We start from the raw sequence: 21,124 nt of genomic DNA, 5'->3' as shown, positions 1-21,124 counted from the left end.
AACCTGTCAGTCATGCTCAGTGTTCAACGCGCTCTAGACAGTCTGGAAAGGGAAAGCGGAGTTGGACTTTCTCAAGAACTCTCTGGAATGACTGTATGAAGACAAACGAGGATGAGAATAGGAAAAAAGAAGACCAAAGCTTACACTATGTTGCATTGTCCTCCACACAATCCTCTGGGAAGCAAGAGGAAAACAAATTTAAAGGAAAAAGAAAGAGAGATTATTCTATACATAATAGCACAGCAAGGTATATCGTTCAGCTTTGTAGGCTGGCATTCCACCCACCTCCGCCCCAAACTCCCTCAGAATTACCAGTAGAATATTTGAGAAGCCTGTACACACAGTACGATGTTGAATACTTACTGGAGGGTTCATTGATCTAAATCATCACCAACTTGATGAATGAACTTCCACGACTGTTTTTTTTTTCTTTTAAATCCACATTTATAAAATATATTCCTCTCAGATACATAATTTAAAGTATATTTTACTCTGATTAATCAGCTGGAGTAAATAACAGACACTCCCTGCCCAGTGTGCTCAGAGCTATGTGTCACATTGTGCTCAACTGTCTGAACTGTATGACTGATTGTCTTCCACAGAGGATAATCTGAAATATCTCTGTTCTGAGATCTTCAGAACCAAACTCTTATAGGTTCATGTACTTTTACAATCTGTACTTCCAGTGACATTCCAGTGGAGGTTTCCATAAAAAAATTCATAGTTTCATGTTAAATTACATAAGAGAATGCATGAAGTATAAATTTAAGAAAAAAAGGAAGAAAATCAATCTTCTGCAAATAATCACTTCAGGTCTTTTTACTTGAAAATCAGCAAAAGTAGGCAGAGACAGAGGGCCACTAGGGTGGGTGTTGGTAACAGGAAAGAAATGTTTGTTTACCAAAATACTTGATGGCATTTGTATCTTCAACAAACCAGGCTGCTGGCAGGTAGGACTGTGATAGTCTTTGATGAGTCAGCTTTTCATCAGCAGCTGAGTCTATACAAATGTATTCATTCATTATTGGATGATAAAAAAAAAAAAAAAAAACAATAACCTTAGGGTAGTATGTCTGAAAGCCACTACCTAAACTGATTTTTATGCCCATATATCTTTAGAGGAACAATGGGAATAGCTTCCTAGTGATATAAAAGAATTTAATAGAGGTTAAATGATGGAATTGATGTATTTTAAGAAAGAGTTTTGCTTTTAATTATTTTATGAAAGTTCTAGCAACAATTTGCCCAGGTTGGGGTTAGGAGCTTTATTTCTAAAACAAACCCCATAATTACTAGTTCACATAAAACATAGCTTTACAATAACTGACATAAAAACACTGACTGAAAGATTCCAAAGTTGATTAACACAGGTACTCATTTTAAGTGTAGTAAGAAGCAACGCCCCAAGAGCTTTACAGTTTAGTTATTTTCACTTTGGCAAAAGCTGTGGGGTGACTGGGATAATTTTTGATGCTGTCCTTGAAGCGTTTTCTCTGCTGAAACACTTGGAGAAGTTAAGGGAAGTCTTTTCCAATTATCCTTCTTTTTTTGGACACATGCTTCTTATAAATATTCAGGAAACATCTCTTTAGGAGAAAATTAAAACAGGAGTAGGTAACACGAGATTTGTTTATAAATAGTCAAAATAGGCTATAATATATGGCAGACCCATCAAGAGAGTTCACCAATGCCAGTATCTTGAAGATGATTTTGTCTGACTTTTGACATATAAGGTGTCAAATAAACAGTTGGTCTAAGGTAACTGCTTTACTTTTCCACTATTCAGAAATACACAGAGCCCTCAGAGGGAAGAAAGCCTTGGGGGCGGGGGCAGGGGCTGCAAAAGAAGATTCTAATGGTAGTTAGCTTTGGGCCTAGTTTGTGTTTCTCAAGAATAACCTGTGTATGTAGTTCCTTTTGATGTGGAAACAGCTCCTTGCCCTTTGGGACTAGGGAAGCGGCTCCAGGTTGATTTAGGGCTGGCTGTGAATTACAAATCACTAATTCCTACAATTTGGGAATTTAATCCAATAAAACATTAATAAATCTTCCGTTCTCGCATACAGAGCCTGAGGTCACACCTATGAGGATGTAAGTACCATGCGTTGTCAGAGAACATTATAGAATAAAACTGACTTGGATTTAAATTCCTATGCACTGAATCTGACCCTTACGCACTCAGTCTGGTCCTTGGTTTTTACCCATGATCATGTGATTAGCCATTACTTACTTTTTTCGGAAGGAAATTGATTGAACATATTTTGGGGGGTGTAGAAAAATAGAAGAGCCTAAATCAGTTGGCTATTCACCAATAGTCTTCAAGACGTTTATATTTGGGGCATTTTGAAGATCAGCAATAAATTTCCTTTAAAAAAGAAGATTCAAATTCCAATTTCCTTATCTATCAGATATTATACATCATGTGAAAATCTCAAAGCACTGATGCTTTATTTAGGTTGTGCTAAATTGCATACATACTGCTGTCTTGAGAAAAATATTTTTCTGCTCTATTTCCCATTTGAGTGTGTGTGTGTGTTTATTTCTCCTGGAGAGGAGAGAAAACTATGCTTCTGTTTCAAAGGGAAAAACATTAATTAGTAGTCATAGATATCATTATATTGATTCAATGCAATTTTAACTAAGTGCATAATGCATCTAAATTGTTTTTAAATTTTACTTTACTGTGGCAGGAACACTTAATATGAGAGCTATCTCTTAACAGATTTTTAAGTGCACAAAACAGGATTGTTATCTAGAGGCACAATGTTGTACAGCAGATAGCTAGGACTTACTCATCTTGCACTGTGCCCCAGCTCTTAAATTAGAATTTATGAAAGTTCTGAAAAGCGTGAATTATCCCAATAACTAAGTTAGAGCCAACTAAAATAGAAAACCACCAACAACAACAACAAAAAAGAGGGAGAGAGAGACGGAGAGAACACAAATCCATACTCACCATTTATGCTTTGGGTAAAAGGATATTAATATACAGAGGAGTTTGTAAAGTAAAACCTCAAACAATGTAATCTCATGACAACCATCATTTGTTTAAAACAATTGGCTAGTTGTTCAGGGGAATCTAATTGGTTGTTTAAAAGAAATAAAGTGACTACTTTTAAACTCTTCCCGAAACTGTGAATACCTAATAGAAATTACCAAGGTAAAATAGAAGGTTGAAGCAATACCCGCATGATTCCTTTTTTGGAACCTACACCCAAGAGGGGTTTTATTTGCTAATAAACAGTGATAAATTTATAACATAATTTAGCGGCTAATGACTCCACTTACCCCTTCACTTTGGCTTTTCGTGGATAGGCCTTTATGTCATAAGTACATTTGATTTTTATAGGCAGAGATGCTGAGATGTACTTACATGGAGGCCAAACTCAACCAATTTAATCTTATGCGTCCTGCATTGTGGAAGGATATTAACTAAAGTGATAAAGTATCACAGTGACTAATAAAAGTATTTTCATAACCAGAAACCCTTGAGATCTGAGTTTATATGATACAATCAGATGTGGTTCAAGTCTTTTAGGTTCTTAAGGTTTTTATCTGTTAATTTTACATCAAGATAATTGGCAAGGCAATATTAACAGCACTAACAGTTGCAGGTATATAAATTGTTTATGGTGCTATAAATCGCATTGAAAATAATCGGGCAGTATTTCTTTGAAATTATGAGCTTTTAATTTTTTATAGCAAAATTTGATTTTTAAAACACATTAAAAAATTGTGTTTACTATGTTTATGGTTGTATTCTCCAAGTAAATTGCTCTGCTGGTAGATATCATTCTGGTCCCCCGACACACATTTCAGTGGATCAAAGAGTGGCTATGCTTAAGGCTTCCGACTTTTAAAAGACATACAAAAAAGAAAAAAAAATGGTAGTAACATTGACTTAGGGGTTCTTGCTAAGGTCTTTCAAACAGAAAATTTTACATACAAGAAGGCACAATAAAATCACAGTGTACCATAACTGAATAAATAACAGGAGCAGGTGACTAAGAAATGTACTATTGTAATTATATCTCTGGAAGATATAGTAACTTAGTCTTCAGATTAATATTTCCGAAGAAGTATGAAGTTGAAGATTTGGCCACTGCATGAGTGGATTAATAGTGATAAGATGCCTTAAATAATCTAATTCATGGCCTAAAAGGAAGATCTCATTATTTTTCAATATTCTAATTAAGACCAGGAGCAGATATAAGAATGAGATGACTTTTACAACCAACTTTTTCAGAGTCCCATCACATTTCCTGAAGAATAACCTCGATAACAGAAAGTGCCCACAATGGCCATCAATCCAAGAGAACTCACCAGCCGGTCCAAGCTGGTGCCTGCAGCAGTCGTGGGTCTCTCCTCGGGATTGTAAGGCCTGAACCTCGTATTAAAATTTTCAGGAGCTGAGCGAGCAGATCGGAGGGCTGGAGCAGGTTTGGGTTGGCCACACCCCTGAAAGACCTAGAAGAACCATTGAAAGGTCAAGAAAGTTACACAGTGAGTTGCTTCCTAAGATCATGGTGCAGAAACAGGCAATGCAATGGCTTTCCCATTTTTCATGGGACTCCTACCTCCAAAAAATTCAAATCTCTAAATTTAAGCAATTGCTAACATAACAGGAAGAACGGACTAGTTGGGGTATCTGACTGTATTCCTTGACTCTTTTTTTCAACATATATAGCCAGTCTTAATTATTTCCAGATTCTGTATTTGTGAATTTGCCTACTTGCTAAAATTACTCTGCAAGCCCCAAATCAATAGTCACACGCTTCTGTAGATGTGGACTTGACTGGCTGTACATTCATGTTCCCAGCTGAAGCTAAACAAAGTGACACTCTGCCTTCATGTTTCAGCTCCCATGCTGAAAACAAGTGTCCTTTCCATGGCCTATTTAGTGCCCTGTTTTTCACATGCTTGTGCTTTTACTTGGCAATTTCCCTGTTTAAAATGGTCCGCAAGGGGATGCCTGAGTGGTTCAGTGGTTGAGCATCTGCCTTTGGCTCAAATCGTGATCCTGGGGTTCTGGGATCGAGTCCCACACTGGTCTCCCTAAGGCGAGCTTGCTTCTCCTTCTGTCTATGCCTCCGCCTCTCTCTCTGTGTCTCTCATGAATAAGTAAATAAAAATCTAAAACAAACAAACAAACAAAACAAAACAAAACAAAACAAAACAAAAAAGGAAAAAGGCCCCGAAGCTCAGTGCTGAAGGGCTGGCTGGCAATCCTGAGCACAAGTGGCTGTGATGTGCCATATGGAGAAAATATATGTATTAGATACACTTGGTTCAGGCATAAGTTCTAGTGTACTTGAGCTCAATATGAATGAATCAACAGTAGATATTAAGTAAGGTGTCTTTAAGGAGAAATACATGTAGCCTGAGTCTTGTTTGGTTGACAAAAAAGTGACTAAAAGCTCTTGCAGGAGCCTAGCCCTGTGTTTCCAGCAGTTCGGTATTTGCAAATTCAGTATTTGCAGCTACTTTATGAAGCATAATTACCATAAATAATGAACCTCAAATGCACTAAAAATAGGAGTTGTAATAGTTACATCACAGGATGATTTTAGGAGTAAGTGAATTGTGACCAAGACATTTTCATGTATTTGAATTTGGCATTGAGTAAATATCCGTGGTGGGATTCCTGTTAGGGTGACAAATGTATTTTGTGCAGAGCATATAAGGCCAAGAAACCTGAGTGCCCCCCTCTTTGAATAAGGAAAACCTGTCCTGGAAGAGTTCTTTGAAAACACTCAGGAGCAAAGGTGTGGAAATAGGACAAGCCAATGTGGTAAAATCCCTATAATGACAGTTCCCTCTAATTTTCTTGTTGACAGCTGCTCGTGTCCCAGTTAGGTTTGCTGCGGGAAATCAAACATTTCATTGTAATGACCTTAGGGATGGAGCAGGCAGCTCTTTCCCACCATGGTGACTTCACTCAGGGTTGGCTGAGGATGCTTCCTTGGCTGTATTTAGAAGCTTCCTACTCTGCTAGTTATCAAGAGCTAATACGTTTACTAGAATTACAAAAACTATAGTCATATTTTCAGAAAGTTTTGATAAGTTGAATTAGATGTTTCTTCAATTTTTGCACAGGAGGTGATTGCACTCCTAGATACTTATGTTGATAAACTTTCTGGGATTATTTACTTCAGCTAATTTTTAACCTGCATGTGTATGTTTAGCATGCATGCCTATCAGTTTTGTTCTTTGAGTCTGCTTTACTCTAAAATAAGCATTTTTCATCAGGCATATTATGGGATTCCACTGAGGTACACAGAGAGCCCTCGAATGCCATTCCCAATGACAAATTCCATCTCGAGACACAATTTATTCAGTTTTACCACTACAGTTAATTTCTCTTTTGTCGTATTCAAAAGTTCTCCTTCAACTCAGCATTTTGCAGAGCAGGAGCACTTTGTCTTGGCATTCTTCGAGATTGGTCTTAACACACTATTGATTCTTCTTTCGCACAATTTCTGAAGTTGATGGTGTAAACCAGTGTGATAAAGATAGTGGGCCCTCTCCTCCCTAGTGCCTAAATCACTTCCCAGTGGCAAGGTCATTGCTGATGGAGGGTATTAACATTTCCAAAGCTGGCGGGTTTTGTTGAATGTGCTATTTTGGATTGCTCCGAATATGACAGCTGACTTTTAGAAAGTGTAAGGCCTAAGGCAAAACAATGCTAATCGCCTTGCTGGGATTTCTTGAGGCCCAGCACTGAAAGGGTTAACAGATCTTCTTAATTTGCCCTTTGGGAAAAATCTGGTTCACTGGTTTAAATTAAATCAAAGGAACAAGAAATGCCCTGAAAGAATATTAGGGCCCTAGGGGGAGATACCTCATCATAAGAGAAAACCTTACCACTTGTTTGATTTTTTTTTCTTTTAAGAGTGTTAATTATAATAATAGAACATGAGTAAGTCCACATAGCCTCCTCGCTTTCCGTTATTTGTATCAGGTTTGGATTTAAGGTGGCTTCAGCGCAGAAACTGTGGAGAGTATGATCCAAACGGAAGAGAGCTCTGACTTGTAATTATCATGGAAACATGTCACCCCATAATCAGCTGGAGACCTACAGAAAAATCTGTCATAATAGGTCAGGATATGAATCTTGAAGTCCTTCAACAGATTCTATTTTACCCTTAGAAAAAAAGGAATGGTCATAAAGAAGTCCTTCCGTGTGGAAATGCCATGCCTAGGGATCAAGAGTTGTTTTTCGGAACTTCACAAAACCTGTAGGGAACAGTTGCAAAGGAGACTGAAGCACCCACGCACCCTGTCAGGAATGATGGGGAACCCTTGTCTGATTCTCATTGACATATATCCATCATATTATTTAGATGAGTTACAAAGTGAAAATCAATGATTCCATTTTTTTTAAGACGATTTTATTTATTTATATGAGACAGAGAGAGAAAACACAGATGAGTTGTGGTGGGGGAGGGCTAAGGGTGAGGGAGAGGCAGATATCCCCCCTCCCCAGCAGGGAGCCTGACCCAGGGCTCAATCCCAGGACCCTGAGGTCATGATCTGAGCCAAAGGCAGACGCTTAAGCAGCTAAGCCACCTAGGTGCCCGTGATTTCATTTTTAATACATGCAATCTGTTAGTTAGACAACATGTTTTTAAAACATGGGGTTCATGGGGTGGTTGACAAAAGGAATTCTTGTACAGGACACTTTGACCTGAGACCATTTTCTGAGCTTACTATAGGAGCAGTTCCTTTTTTTTTTTTTTTTTTTTTAAAGATTTTATTTATTTATTCATGAGAGACACACAGAGAGAGGCAGAGACAGAAGGTCAGCTTTACTGGGAGTCCAATGTGGGACTCAATCCCAGGACTCCAGGATCATTACCTGAGCCAAAGGCAGACATTCAACCACTGAGCCACCCAGGTGTCCTGCTATAGCAGCAGTTAAGACAAAGTTCTTTGGCTCAGGAGGCCTAGGGCCATGTTACTATAAGGACCAATAAGTCTTTTTCCTGGTGGTCTCAGCACCCCGATATATTAGATTTTGAATAGGAAAGAAACAGATGAGGATAATGTGGGCCAGTTAAGTGAGAGGTAAAATGAGGTTAGATTACATGAGAATCAGCAGATCAAGATTCTATCCTGAGAAGGGGTCAAGGCTGGAGATGTAGATCTGGGTCACTAGCCTAAGGTGGCTTTTTTTTTTTTTAAAGAATTATTTATTTATTTATTCATGAGAAACAGAGAGAGAGAGAGAGAGAGAGGCAGAGACACAGGCAGAGGGAGAAGCAGGCTCCTCGCAAGGAGCCCCATGTGGGACTCAATCCCAGGTCTCCAGGATCACACCCTGGGCCGCAGGCGGCCCTAAACCGCTGCGCCACCGCCACTGGGGCTGCCCCGCCTAAGGTGGTTTTTTAAAGCCTTGTTGCACTTAACCAAGGGAAGTATGTAGATGGGGGCAGATGGGGCTGAGGACATTGCTGTGCCTTGCCAACACTCAGGGTGCTCCCTGAACTTTAGTCTCCCCCTATGTCAGATGGGAATAATAACATTATTCACCATACAGATAGGCTGTGATGATAAAATGCAGTATATAAGGCAGGAAAACAGAAGCCAGTGCCTGGAAAAAATGAGTGCTTGACAATAATCAGCCACTTACATGATTCTACAATTGTTTTCTTTCTAGAAGTTTTATTTTCTGAGTAAGGAGATTTGTGGGGGAAAAAATGTCTGGGCTGCTGTTGCTTCAATGTTTCCAATTTCCAAGGGTTGTTAACAGTTGCTATATATGCAATAAATCCCATGCTGTCAAAGTGAAATTAGGTATCTTGGCAAGACTTTGTCATGTGAACGTGTGTTCTGACTCATGAAAAGGGAGGAGGTCATCTGCAGGATTTCCCAATTGGGCCACAGGCTCCTCAGAGGGTGTAGGAGGTTTTCACCGGATGGGTGTTGCAGGGAACATAACCTGTGAAGTCTGCTCTAGCTGAGTAAGAGAAGTGATTCAGATGTAATGCTTTCAGATGCATTGACTTAGAGGTGTTTGTGAATCCATTCTAACCTCCGCTACCTTTTTTTTTTTTGATAAAACAATGTTTTAAAATTGAATTATATTTGACATACATTATTATATTAGGTTCAGGTGTACAACATAGGGATTCGATATTCTTATACATTACAAAATGATCACCTCAAGATGTCGTCTAGTCACCATCTGTCACTATAGGAAGTTATTACAATATTATTGACTCTATTCCCTGTGCAGTACTTTACATCCCTGGGACTTACTCATTTTATATCTGGGCATCTGTCCATCGTAATCCCTTTCACCTGTTACACCCACCTTCCTTTTGGCAACTATATTTGTTCTCTGTATCGGTCTGTTCCTGTTGTTTTCTAGATCACACATGTAAGTGAAATCATATGATTTGTCTTTCCCTGTCACTTAGCATAATCCCTCTAGATTCATCCATGTTGCAATAAATGCAAGATCTCATTCTTTCCAATGGCTGAGCAATATTTCATGATATATATATATATATATCTCACATTTTTTGTATCTATTAATCTATTGATGAACACTTAGGTTACTTTCATATCTTAGCCCTTGTGCTGCAATGAACGTAGAGGTACATATATATTTTCAAATAGTGTTTTTGTTTTCTTTGGATAAATACCTGGAAGTGAAATTCCTAGATTGCACGGTCATTCTATTTTTAATGTTTTAAGAAACCCCTGTACTGTCTGTAGTGGCTGCACCAACTTCTCTTCTGGCCAACAGTGCATGTACCCTCCACTACCTTTAATTCAAGAGAAGAAATACTATTTTTAAGACACTAAAGGTTTGTTCTTTACAATAGAACAGAAGTTTTGAAAGAACACAGTTGTAGGCAAGCCATCTCATTGTAGGAACAAATCATTAGCTTTTATTCCTTGGAGAAATAGAATGAGTATTATCCTCTGCCTATCTTTCTCCAAGGGATGTTGTAAGAAATAATTAGATACAGTGGTCCCTCCCTTATCCATGGGGGATATGTTTCAAGACCCCTAGTGGATGCCTGAAACCATAAATAATACCAAATCCCATGTATACTATGTTTTTTCCCTATACATACATACTTATGATAAAGTTTAATTTATAAATTAGGCACATAAAGAGAGAAACAACAATAGAAGACAATAAAATTGAACAATTATAGCAAAATACCATAATAAAAGTTATGTGAATGTGCTCTCTCTCTCTCTCTAAATATCTTATTGTTACTGTGCTCACTCTTTTTCTTGTGATGAGGTGAGATGACAAATGCCTACAAGAGATGAGGGAGGTGAGTGACATAGGCATTATGACATGGCGTTAGACTACTGGTGACCTTCTGATGAGGAAGGTACATCAGAAGGTACATCAGAAGGTACATCTGCTCTCAGATCACGTTTGACCACAGGTACTGAAACCATGGATAAGGGGGGACCACTCACTGTAATTTGGCAAAGTATTTAGCAGTCCCAATGCAGACAGATGCTGCAAATACACAATGAAGTTATCTTTCCTGCTTAGTGGGCTTGCAAAACCTGTGGATTTGGGGAAGATATCTGGCTCGTGAATTCTCTCTCGTAAGAGGATTACTAAAATGATGTCTCAGAAGTTTGCTGGCATTCTGAGATTAAAGAAGCTGCCATGAAAGATACAAAGTTCTGAAAGGAGAGACATTTTATTGTTTCGGAGAGGCAAGAAAGAGAGGAAGGTGTGGTGATAACAGGTACTGTGTCTTAGGTTTTTAAATATAAGACATTTTCCTTTAAGAATATCTCAGCATCTTGACGTAGTTCCCTTAAAATAAAACAACCTGGTGTGCACTTTTTCAGGAGCATGTGTAGCTTTACACCTATATCTCTTTGTCTTCCACAGGTTGATTATACATTCACAAAAGTCATTACTGGTGACCTGATAAGCAGTGGCTACAGATCAGTCCTGTCTCGGCTCCTGTGTTTTAAAAAAAATTCTATATTTTCACTTTCTACTCAGTGGGTTCTTATTGTGGCGGGATGTTGCTATTCCCATATATCGTTTTGAAATTTGCAAATAGAACTCTAATCTTTTATATTAACTTGGGTGGCAGTTAATGCTACCTAGATTTAACTGGACTTGATATTTTGAGAGTAAGTAATGTTTTATTTACTTATTAGATTCTAATTTATATTACAGTGTTAATGAATGAACTATTTGTCAGATGACCACTTGGGGAATTCCAATCTATTTTGTTCGTTCCCAAGGAAACAGAAGCTATCATATCTGCATCAGCTCCCTATGTATTTTGGCCATTGTTTTCATGAGAGACAGCTATGGCATAAGAGAAAGGTCACGAACAAGTGTCTAAAAGCCTGGAATACGGGCAGCCCTGGTGGCTTAGTGGTTTAGCGCTGCCTTTGGCCCAGGGTGTGATCCTAGAGACCCAGGATCAAGTCCCATCTTGGGCTCCCTGTGTGGAGCCTGCTTCTCCTTCTGCCTGTGTCTCTGCCTCTCTCTGTGTCTCTCATGAATAAACAAATAAAATCTTTAAAAAATAAAAATAAAAAAAATAAAAGCCTGTAGTACTACCTTTAGACTTTCTCCTTAAGCCTGTGTGACCTTGGGATAACATGTTTTCCCCAGTCCTCATGGCAGCTGAGAAGATAAAATGATATGATGCTTTGCAAAGACATTGAAAAACTATGAGGTATAGAAATGTATTATTTCAAGCGAAGTCATCTGTAATTAGATAGCCCAATAATGAATAAAAAATCAAATCTATGGATTATGCAGGGTGATGCATGAATAATTTTTCATGAAGAATTGGATTTCTCCATTTTTTATTGCTATTGCTAAATTCCAAAGTCTGTAAGAGTTCCTAGCGCATAGTATGTGCTTTTTTGTAAAAAAAAAAATTGAAAGTGAAAGACTACAGATAAGTGAAATTTTTAGTTATAATTTCTTCCTTTGCAAACATTTATGGAAGGCAGTTAGCAGATAGATTTGTGTAAGGCAAGATGAGAAAGAAAAGAGAATTAACACTTGCTTAATGTCCACAATGGGCCAGACACTGTACTATGTGTTTTATATATTTTATTGCAAAGAATCAGTTACCTCTTCAAAATCAATTTAACATTTCTTCCTTATGCTTCAGGAAAAGCAATGAATCATGCATCTGTGTAAAGAACTCATTTGCTATTTCCCTTACTCCACTTCCTGTGCCAATTCAAAGCAAAACCAAATCAACAACCTTGTTTAAACTGATAAATAGAACCCAAAAAATCCTGTTTCTTGATCATTTGATAATAGCTACCCACGGTGCTTGAAAAGCCAATTAGAGAGCTGAGGACCCTGTGCATAAAATAGTCAGGCTTGGCTCTCTGATGGCTGGTGGGTGAGCTAAGAGCCATGAGTAATGGAGATAACTGGACTCACATCTCAAGCAATGGCTGTTGCTTGTAGCAAAGTAGAAGACAGCTTAGGCTGTTTGCAAAGCCTTTCTGATTTCTCCACCCTGTGAAAATGGTGAGCAGCACCATCTACCCATTGCTGTGGTCATACTGTTTGTATCCCTGTCCTCGAATGTCTAGGATGAGCACAGAGCTGGGGACCCTTTCTCAGGGAGGAAGAGAAACAAATGGACTGAAATGGGTGTGCGGGAGATGTCCACACATTACTAGTAAATAGATGTGAATAAGTTAAAATGTTTTTTAAACTCCATTTCATTAAAATAGCAAGTAAAGCTACATCATCACCATGATATAAGATTAAACTGGCACCCTAGAGCCTCATTTCACACTTTTTTTTTCTGGTTCCTAACAGCATTCTGCTAATATCCCACCCATGAAGAATTTTCCCGAATAAAAACTTAGATCATTTTAATAACAACTTCTTTCTTTAGATATATAATTATGATAGTCATGATGCTAACATTTTAAAGATTGAGTTTTTTGTTTTTATTTTGTTTTATTAGTTTGCCAATTTGGATTTTTTTTAAGAAAACAGGTTTTCATCCTAATGTCTCAGAAAAATCTGCTCTTCTCCTGTGTTCTTTCCTCCTCCCATCCTCCTCTCTCTCTTTCCTTCTCTCTTCCTCTCTTTTTCTTTGCTCCCTGACTCATGCTTTTCTTTCCATAAAGACTGATTACAATGGTCCCTTGGCCAAGTCCTCTGGCAAATTCCATGTGGGTCCCTGGATGGGCTCAGGGCTCCGTGAAGAGAATTCTGGGTTACACTGAATTAAGTCAAGTCATCAGTTTCAGCTTTGGCTGCTTTTCACCGGCTTCAATTTTCAGAAGCCAGCTACCATGTCAGTTTTAAGGTTTTAAAAATTTACTCCTGATGCTTACGCAGCCTGGTTCCAGCATATCTTACAAATGTTTTGCATACATCTTAAAATTGTTTCTTCAATAAAAGAAGTTTTTTCCATTTGCTTGAGAAGATGATTTTTTTTCCTTGAAGGATTTGCTTTCCTTAAATAGCAGAACACCTTGATATTTTCTCCCCAGTGGTGAGTACAGAGGAATTAAAGGAATTGAACAAAGCATATTTTGAATGTGGTGAAAGAGAAATCTTAAATTCTTGGCCTGGCTAAATGATTATTTCATATGCTCTTTTTTTTAATGAGTTTTAAAGCAATTCTTTAAAATCATTTGCTGAATTTTTTTAAAAAGATTTTATTTATTTACTCATGAGAGAGACACTGAGAGAAGCAGAGATACAGGCAGAGGGAGAAGCAGGCTCCCAGCGGGTAGCCTGATGCCAGACTTGATCCCAGGACCCAGGGATCACTACCTGAGCCTAAGGTAGACGCTCAAACACTGAGCTACCCAGGGGCCCCCATTTTGCTGAATTTACATGAATGTGTGAATTTAAACAGCCTGGCTCTGTATCATTCATTCAACCAGTACTCATTGAGTGTCACCATAGGCAGATGCAGGTGCTGGGAATATGCCAACTGACATGTCCCTGCCTTCATGGAAGTTCTGACAAGAAACTAGGTAATAACATCCTGATAAATGCAATGAGGACATACATGAGGGGCAACTAACAAGACTTGGAGGGTGAGAGAAGGCTTCCTAGAAGAGCAATGGTGTGCTGGAACTAGCTCTTATGGGCTTGCGAGACCACTGGTTAAATTGTCAGGAAATCTGCAAACCAGTCATTAAACAGTGATCACTAAAAGTTAAATTGTATAAACTTAAAATTATATACATTATACTTAAAACAAAGGTGATATATACTCAAGACTCATTACTTCCTAATTATTTACTCTTATCTATGCTCTTGAAGTTATTTGAGTCAATTATATCAGTAAGGGGGAAAAGTCATATTGTAGTGTGCTACTCTGTTCAGTGACATCACATTGTAGCTTAAAATCATCATGGTGGGAATATTTACACAACAGAAATTGGCAAACACTACCACCTATCATGTTTACTGGATTGAGAACTGGTTGTGCAAGCAGGACACCACTGAATCTTGGAAGTGAAGTAAAGTGAAGTGAAGAAATAATAAATAATGCCTGACAAATGGTGTATATTTGGTTTTGGAATGGAGAGGATAGGATGTTGCAAGATGAAGAAACATCATGGGCAAAAGCATGGAGGTGACAGAGGATGGTTCTTCTGAGTTCTTCTGAGCCAAGGCTGTCTTGTATATCTGGCACATACAGAGGTTCTCTTATCTCTTATGTTAAAACGTCTAGGAGGACCCAGCCTCTGTTAGTCTAATTCACTACTTCCTCCACAGCATCTAGTATGGTGCTTGGCAGATAATCAATGCTCAATAAATATTTGCTTTGATAATTTCAGGCAGTGAGAGTGGTGAGAGTGGCCTGGAGAGGGGTGGCAGGCTAAGGACAGTATCATGCAGGGCTACATCTCAGCTTCACTCTAATGGCAACAGGGAACCATGGAAAGCTGGTTAGCAGGGGAATAATGTGAACATATTTGCATTTTCAGCAATCCTTCTGGTTACAGTATAAGGGATAGATAGGAAAGGGGCAAAACCAAGGGCAAGGAATTAATTAGGAGGGTGTAATTCCCTGTGGGAGATGGTAAAATCGGGGGTGCGGCTGCTATGGATGGATTCAAAAGAGATTGAGAAGGACCCCATGACAGTGGGGTCTGTCATGGACCAACCATGAGGGCAAAGGAGAAGGGGAAGTTGAGGAGTCAGCTGGGCTTCTGGCTAGGATGAAGTGTGGCAGAGGGGCTCTGTTTGGACCAGAGAGTCCTGGGGAAGGAGGATTTGTGGGGAGGAAACGAGTGCAATTTTGGACAGAACTATTGGAGGTGACAGGTGGAGGTGTGTGGCAGACCGTCAGATAAACAGGTGTGATCAGGAGAGTAGTCTGGGCTAGGAGAGATTTGGGATGAAAGCTACTCCTGTTGCTGTAGTGAAGTCAGAATTCTGTGTCCCAGGAGGTCCCACTCTCCTGTGCACAAAAGCTCTTTTTGTTACCCATTTTCCCCCGAGTCCCATATTTTAAAGATATTTTGTCCAGCTAACAGGTTATGTGCATAAAAAATAAAATTAAAAAAATGATCGATTTTCACTTTATAAGGCATCTAAGTTATGTGGCTGGTGTTTTAAGGTATATTCTGGGATAACAAAAAGAAAGAAAAGATATGCAAAACGTGTTTAGAAGAAAAAGACTGACAGAGTGCTATATAATTCAAAAATTTCTGGCAGATATGTCTCTGCCTCTCTCTCTCTGTGTCTCTCATGAATAAATGGATAAAATCTTAAAAAAAAAAAACTTTCTGGCAGAACAAGCAGCCATAAACACATAAAGGTAGCTCCTCCATGAGTTTAAACATAGGCTGGCCATGGCTATGCCTGTCCAAAGCCAGCAGAATGGCACCCCCGGGCAGAAGGAGGCGCTCAGAGCTGGGGACACCCGTGTGTGGGGAAGGCGAGGCTACTGAATTCCTGCAGCCTGACCCTCCGCTGCCCCTGGGAAGCATGGTTCTGACGAAGGAGTCCTCCTTAAGGCAGGAGGATGTTGGAAGAAGGCTTTCAGATGAGTGAGAAGGTATCTTCCTCTGTTTCTAAGAACACACTAAATGTTAAAAATGGAATTGGCGGGATCCCTGGGTGGCGCAGGGGTTTGGCGCCTGCCTTTGGCCCAGGGCGCAATCCTGGAGACCCAGGATCGAATCCCACATTGGGCTTCTGGTGCATGGAGCCTGCTTCTCCCTCTGCCTGTGTCTCTGCCTCTCTCTCTCTGTGACTATCACAAAAAAAAAAAAAAAAAAAAAAAAAAAAAAAAAAAAAATGGAATTGGCTTCCAATCACCTATTCTTGAGTAGGCTTCATTAAGTGTAATCTTCTCATCTTTTGCCCTGAAGTTAAAGTGAAGGAAAATCTTAAGATAAATCTCCAAAGGTTAGAGATAATCAGGAGTTTCCCTTTATCATCAAAAGAAGGGGGAAAAATTTTTTTTTAAATCTCTTTTACATGGGTGGAAAGTTAAAACTAGTTTGCTTTAGATGCATTTCCTATAAATGCATCGTAGGCACTTTCCTCAAACCTTCATTTTGCTTTATAAGAAAAAGGTGTCTTTTTTTTTCTTTCTTTTCTTTGTACCTAGCATCTAAAAAATCTGGCTCTGTTATGCAGTGATGTCACAAGCAGGAATAGACCAGATTCTGGTTTTCTGTATAGAAATGGAGAAATCAAAGAATAAAAGATGCTTCAAGGAGGTCACTGTTGCTTAGTGAAATATTATAAGTAAGAGCTGACAGGCAGAATAGAAACTTTGAAATTTGAATAACCAGAGAAAATATTCTGAGAATTCTGAATCAAAGCATCATTGAGAATTTGCTCTTTTCTTTTAAAAACAAAATTAAAGGAGAAATAGAAATAGAACTTTATAAATAGTACGGCCATTTGCTTTTTTTTTTTTTTTTTCTCAGAAATCAGGGAGAAGGAACAGAACCACTTGTCATTGCAGCAGGCCAATTGTTCCCTTAACGTGAGAATAACGTGAGATTGGGCAGAGGCCCCCTGACATTCCTCTAAAACCTTTTGCTGCGCTGGCACTGGTTCCACCACCAGGTGGGGAGTCGAGTAAGTTGCTGACAGCCTTTATCCAATGCCACTGATCCCTCCAGCCTCCTTCCTTTTGAAGGCTTTGTTCATTAGCCATTTCTTTAGTGCCATGCCATGCCATGTCCCAGGCCACGTGGAAATATGTGTTCCCTTCAGGATGATTCACCGCCATTGAAAATAACACCAAGCACGAGTGCCGTTAAGTGCAGGCGTGTGTATTGCACAACTGCTCCTCTGATCTGAGATGCTGAAGATAAGCTGGAAGCCCATCATGGATGAAGCAAAACCATAGAGTCAATCAACACTCTTTAGGATTTACACATCAGAGACATTTTCAATACCAGCAATTAAAATATTGTACCTGTAAGAGTGGTTTTGATTGGGTATGTTCCATACTAAGCATTTTACATGGATGATACAGTTTTACTCTCAAACAACCCTATAAGGAGGTACTACTAGCATCTTCATTTTTAAGTGAGTTAATTGCATTTAGACAGATAATTTGCCCCAAGTCCACAACCCAGTAAAAACCAGATCTGAGGTCTGTCTGATGTCAAAATCTGATCTTATAACCTTTATGCTATTTTAAAGAATCCTAGGCTGACTTCAAGTACATCTTAAAGTATTTTTGTTCTTTATTGTTGAAGTCTCTCTGGCCTTATACTTTCATGTTTCAAGTTCAACTCAGCAAAATTTGCTGTTTCTTCCATGTGTAAAATGACACGTTGGGATGGCCCTATGTAGAATGTAAGAACAAGTTAGATGTAACTCCTGTTGTCAAATAATTTATAATCTTGGGAAGGAAAAGGGAAGTATGCAAACAACTAAAACACACGAAATAATATGCTGGCTGCTTTAAGAAGGGCACACATAACCTAGGAACTCAAAGACAAACACTACTGGCATAAAAATATATTTATTTAAACTAAATTCTAAACAATGTCTTCGTATCTGAAAGATGGTATTTTCTACATGTGAATTCCCAAGATATCACTTATGCCTGAATGTTTTGAAAGAAAACAGATCCAGAGAAAAGAAAACTATCTGGATGCTAGAAAAGGAAACCTAACCAGTAGTGAAGACACAATGTTCACCACACTGCTAACTGTTTAGAACTGGAAAAGCACATTTGAAAGAAACCTTCATTTCACAGATGAGGAAACTAAGACTCACTAGCTAGAGGCAGGTATTACTACATTCTATTTTCCATCCTCTTAGGTTTCTTTTCCTTCTCTTTTTTTCTCCCCATCTTCATTTGTGCTGTAGACTGGGAAAGAATTGTCTGGAGAAAATTAAGTATCTGGAGGCCACTCTACTATTAATTGAATGGATGGTTTCAATTGGAATTTAATAAGTCTTCCTTCTTAATTTAGATTATATCTGACAAACCAATCTTTTCCTGGATTAGATTTGAAATTATTCCTAATACAGTTAAATTATATTGAGTGAGATCAGTTTCATCTTCCCTGATAGGATAAGGAGACACAACACATCTGAAATTCACAGGCAGAGCCTCAGCAAGTATTCTTCTCCCTCTCCTTGGGAAATTTCCAGAAACCTGCAAAGTTCTTTGATTTGGGTGGGTAACAGAAGTGGTAGAATAATGAGGGAGCTTTCCTGTCTGCCATGAAGACTAGGAAGATGGTGAATGTAGTAAGTGTGGTTGGGGCTTGAAGAATTACCAGTACTTGTTTCTATGAGAAGGTTCTCTGTAGTGTGTTTTAGGCAATAGCCCTCCCTTAGAAGGCTGGTTCCTCCAGTGCTGAAGTATATGTGGACCAAGTGGGAAGACACTTATTGAGGAAACAGTGGCATGCTGGGAAAGTCTTTTTCTGTGGATCAGACCATTTACAGTAGCAATTCCAAGTCTGCCACTTGTTAGTTGCATGACCTCAAGCAGGCTACTCAATTTCTGTAAATTTAACATTCTTTATTTATAAAATCAGGAGACTGATGCTCTATAAGATTGCACCAAGGGTTTGAAATAAATATATAAAACATCTAGAAAGAGACTGACATGGGAGCCTAGGAGCTATTTTGTCTTTGACTGTATTCTTCATGCCTGGTATATGATAAGGCGTTTGTTGAATGAATATACTAGCTGGTCAACTACTGGTGGACATGTAATTGGTACTAGGCGATTATTTGTTCATTAAGAACCAACAGGGACGCCTGGGTGGCTCAGCGGTTGAGCACCTGCCCCTGGCTCAGGGCGTGATCCATGGTCTCAAGACCGAGTCCCACATCAGGCTCTCTCCCTGGAGCCTGCTTCTCCCTCTGTCTATGTCTCTCTCTCTCTCTCTCTCTCTCTCTCTCTGTGTCTTTCATGAATAAATAAATAAAATATTAAAAAAAAGAACCAACAGTTTTAGTGTGCTTTTGTTTCCAGTCTAAACATATGTACACATACATATATATATACACACACATATGATGATATATGTAATATATATTATATAACATATAATATTATACAAAGAATACAAAAACCAAGAGTTTGAAGTAAGTGCCATAATGTTATTATCAAAATTTTATAGCTTGATTATACAATTTGGTATAGCCAATGTATTTTTTAAAGTGTATTTATTTAAATGATCTCTGCACACAACATAGGGGTTGAACTCATGACCCTGAGATCAAGAGTCACATGCTCTTCTGACTAAGCCAGCCAGGCACCCCTAGCCAATGTATTTTTTTTTAAAGGAATGTCAGTGTCCCCTATATTCAACAGTTTAGCTGTGGGCTAACTAGGAGAGGAAAGAATCTGATAATATGTACAAGAACAGACCTAAGACAAGAATGGAGCACAAGCATACATGGTGGGAACAGATCTTTACGTTAGTCAGCAAATTCCACTAATTCAGGATCAGTGACTAGGTAAAAAAAAAAAAAAGCTGTTCTCTCCTGCAGATATGATGAGAACCTATGGCATTAGAGGAGGGGAATTTCATATCTGAAACTGTGGTGTGTTCATCTTCTGCCTTCAGATAGAAACAGGGAGAGCAAAGTAGACTTTTATACTTTGTACTACCAAAACTTCAGGAAAGGTTGGAAGCAATAAATGATGAGACTTGGTAAGAGAATGATTCCATTAGAATTTAGCATGGTGGGAAGCACTAGGTATAGTAGTGAAGGGAATCAGACAGAAAGAGACAACTTGAGTCCTTTTGGCTTTGCCACTCTGTTTCCTCATCTTCTCATGAAGGTTTTACTGAAAGTCTTTGAACTTTCTCTTAATGCTTGGTCTACTCCGCAGATATTTACTGACCTCCGCTCTTGTGTGAGATTGGCTTCAGAGGTGCCCTCTTTGTTATAATGCAGTGATCTGGCAACATGGACCCTGCCATCAGAACCTTCTATGCTCTCCTTATGCACCATGAGGCCCCTCTAAGTTACTTAACCTTTCTAAAGCCTTGGTTTCCTTATCTGGAAAATAAGGTAGGAGGTTCCAGCTCATCACAAGCATTGTTATAAATATCATATAAAGTACATAAAGCACAGTATAGTCCTTTGAAGTAAGCATTCAACAGGATCTAACAGTTATAAACATGCTTGCTTTTCTGAAAGCGGCTTTAGAATGACTTCTAACAGCAACTGGTGTAGTAAGTTAAATGATTCTTTAAGGAGAAGTTGTCAATCATATCCTGGAATAAAAAGTCATTTTAATTTGTAAGCTTTACGACTCTCAGGATAACTGCCCACCCTTCACCCCTACCCTCAATTAGGAAATAGCTTCTGGCCTTGCTCAAAGCCTTATCAGAATTTAAGGAAGCCTTGTTATGTAATTATTCCAGTGGAAGTGTAGAAATCTAGAACTTTGAATTCAGTGAGACTGTTTATCAATGGTGACTGAGGGTTCCCTTGAAAAAGGAAAAAATACATGAGGTGCCTGGGTGGTTCAGTGAGTTAAGCATCTGACTCTTGATCTCAGCTCAGGTCTTGATCTCAGGGTCATAAGTTCAAGCCCTGCTTTGGGCTCCACACTAAGCATGGGATCTACTACTAAAAAAAAAAAAAAAAAAAAAAAAAAAGGAAAAATGCAGCCCTCCAGTTCTTAGCAAGAATGTAGATTTTAGACTTTAGTTC

General features: G+C 38.8%; 1 protein-coding gene across 4 annotated transcripts in view; it reads right to left on the bottom strand.

The window, feature by feature from the left end:
* Positions 1-21,124, bottom strand: part of GPC6 (glypican 6) — a 1,081,176-nt gene that overhangs the window by 82,987 nt on the left and 977,065 nt on the right. For 2 of the 4 annotated variants that reach the window (XR_012002024.1, XM_072760856.1), the window contains exons 6-7: positions 4,324-4,467; positions 145-174 (exon numbers count right to left, since the gene is read on the bottom strand). Coding sequence is in view for 2 of the 4 variants with exons in the window: in XM_072760856.1 (XP_072616957.1) it covers positions 145-174; positions 4,324-4,467 (174 nt within the window). In the remaining 2 variants the exon portion in view is untranslated. The remainder of the gene's footprint in view (positions 1-144; positions 175-4,323; positions 4,468-21,124) is intronic. The other 2 variants (XR_012002025.1, XM_026003621.2) reach the window with 1 other exon arrangement.

This window comes from Vulpes vulpes, chromosome 6 (assembly GCF_048418805.1).
Source record: "Vulpes vulpes isolate BD-2025 chromosome 6, VulVul3, whole genome shotgun sequence".
In the NCBI taxonomy this organism is placed as follows: Eukaryota; Metazoa; Chordata; class Mammalia; order Carnivora; family Canidae; genus Vulpes; species Vulpes vulpes.
This window is presented reverse-complemented; position numbering and strand designations above follow the sequence as displayed.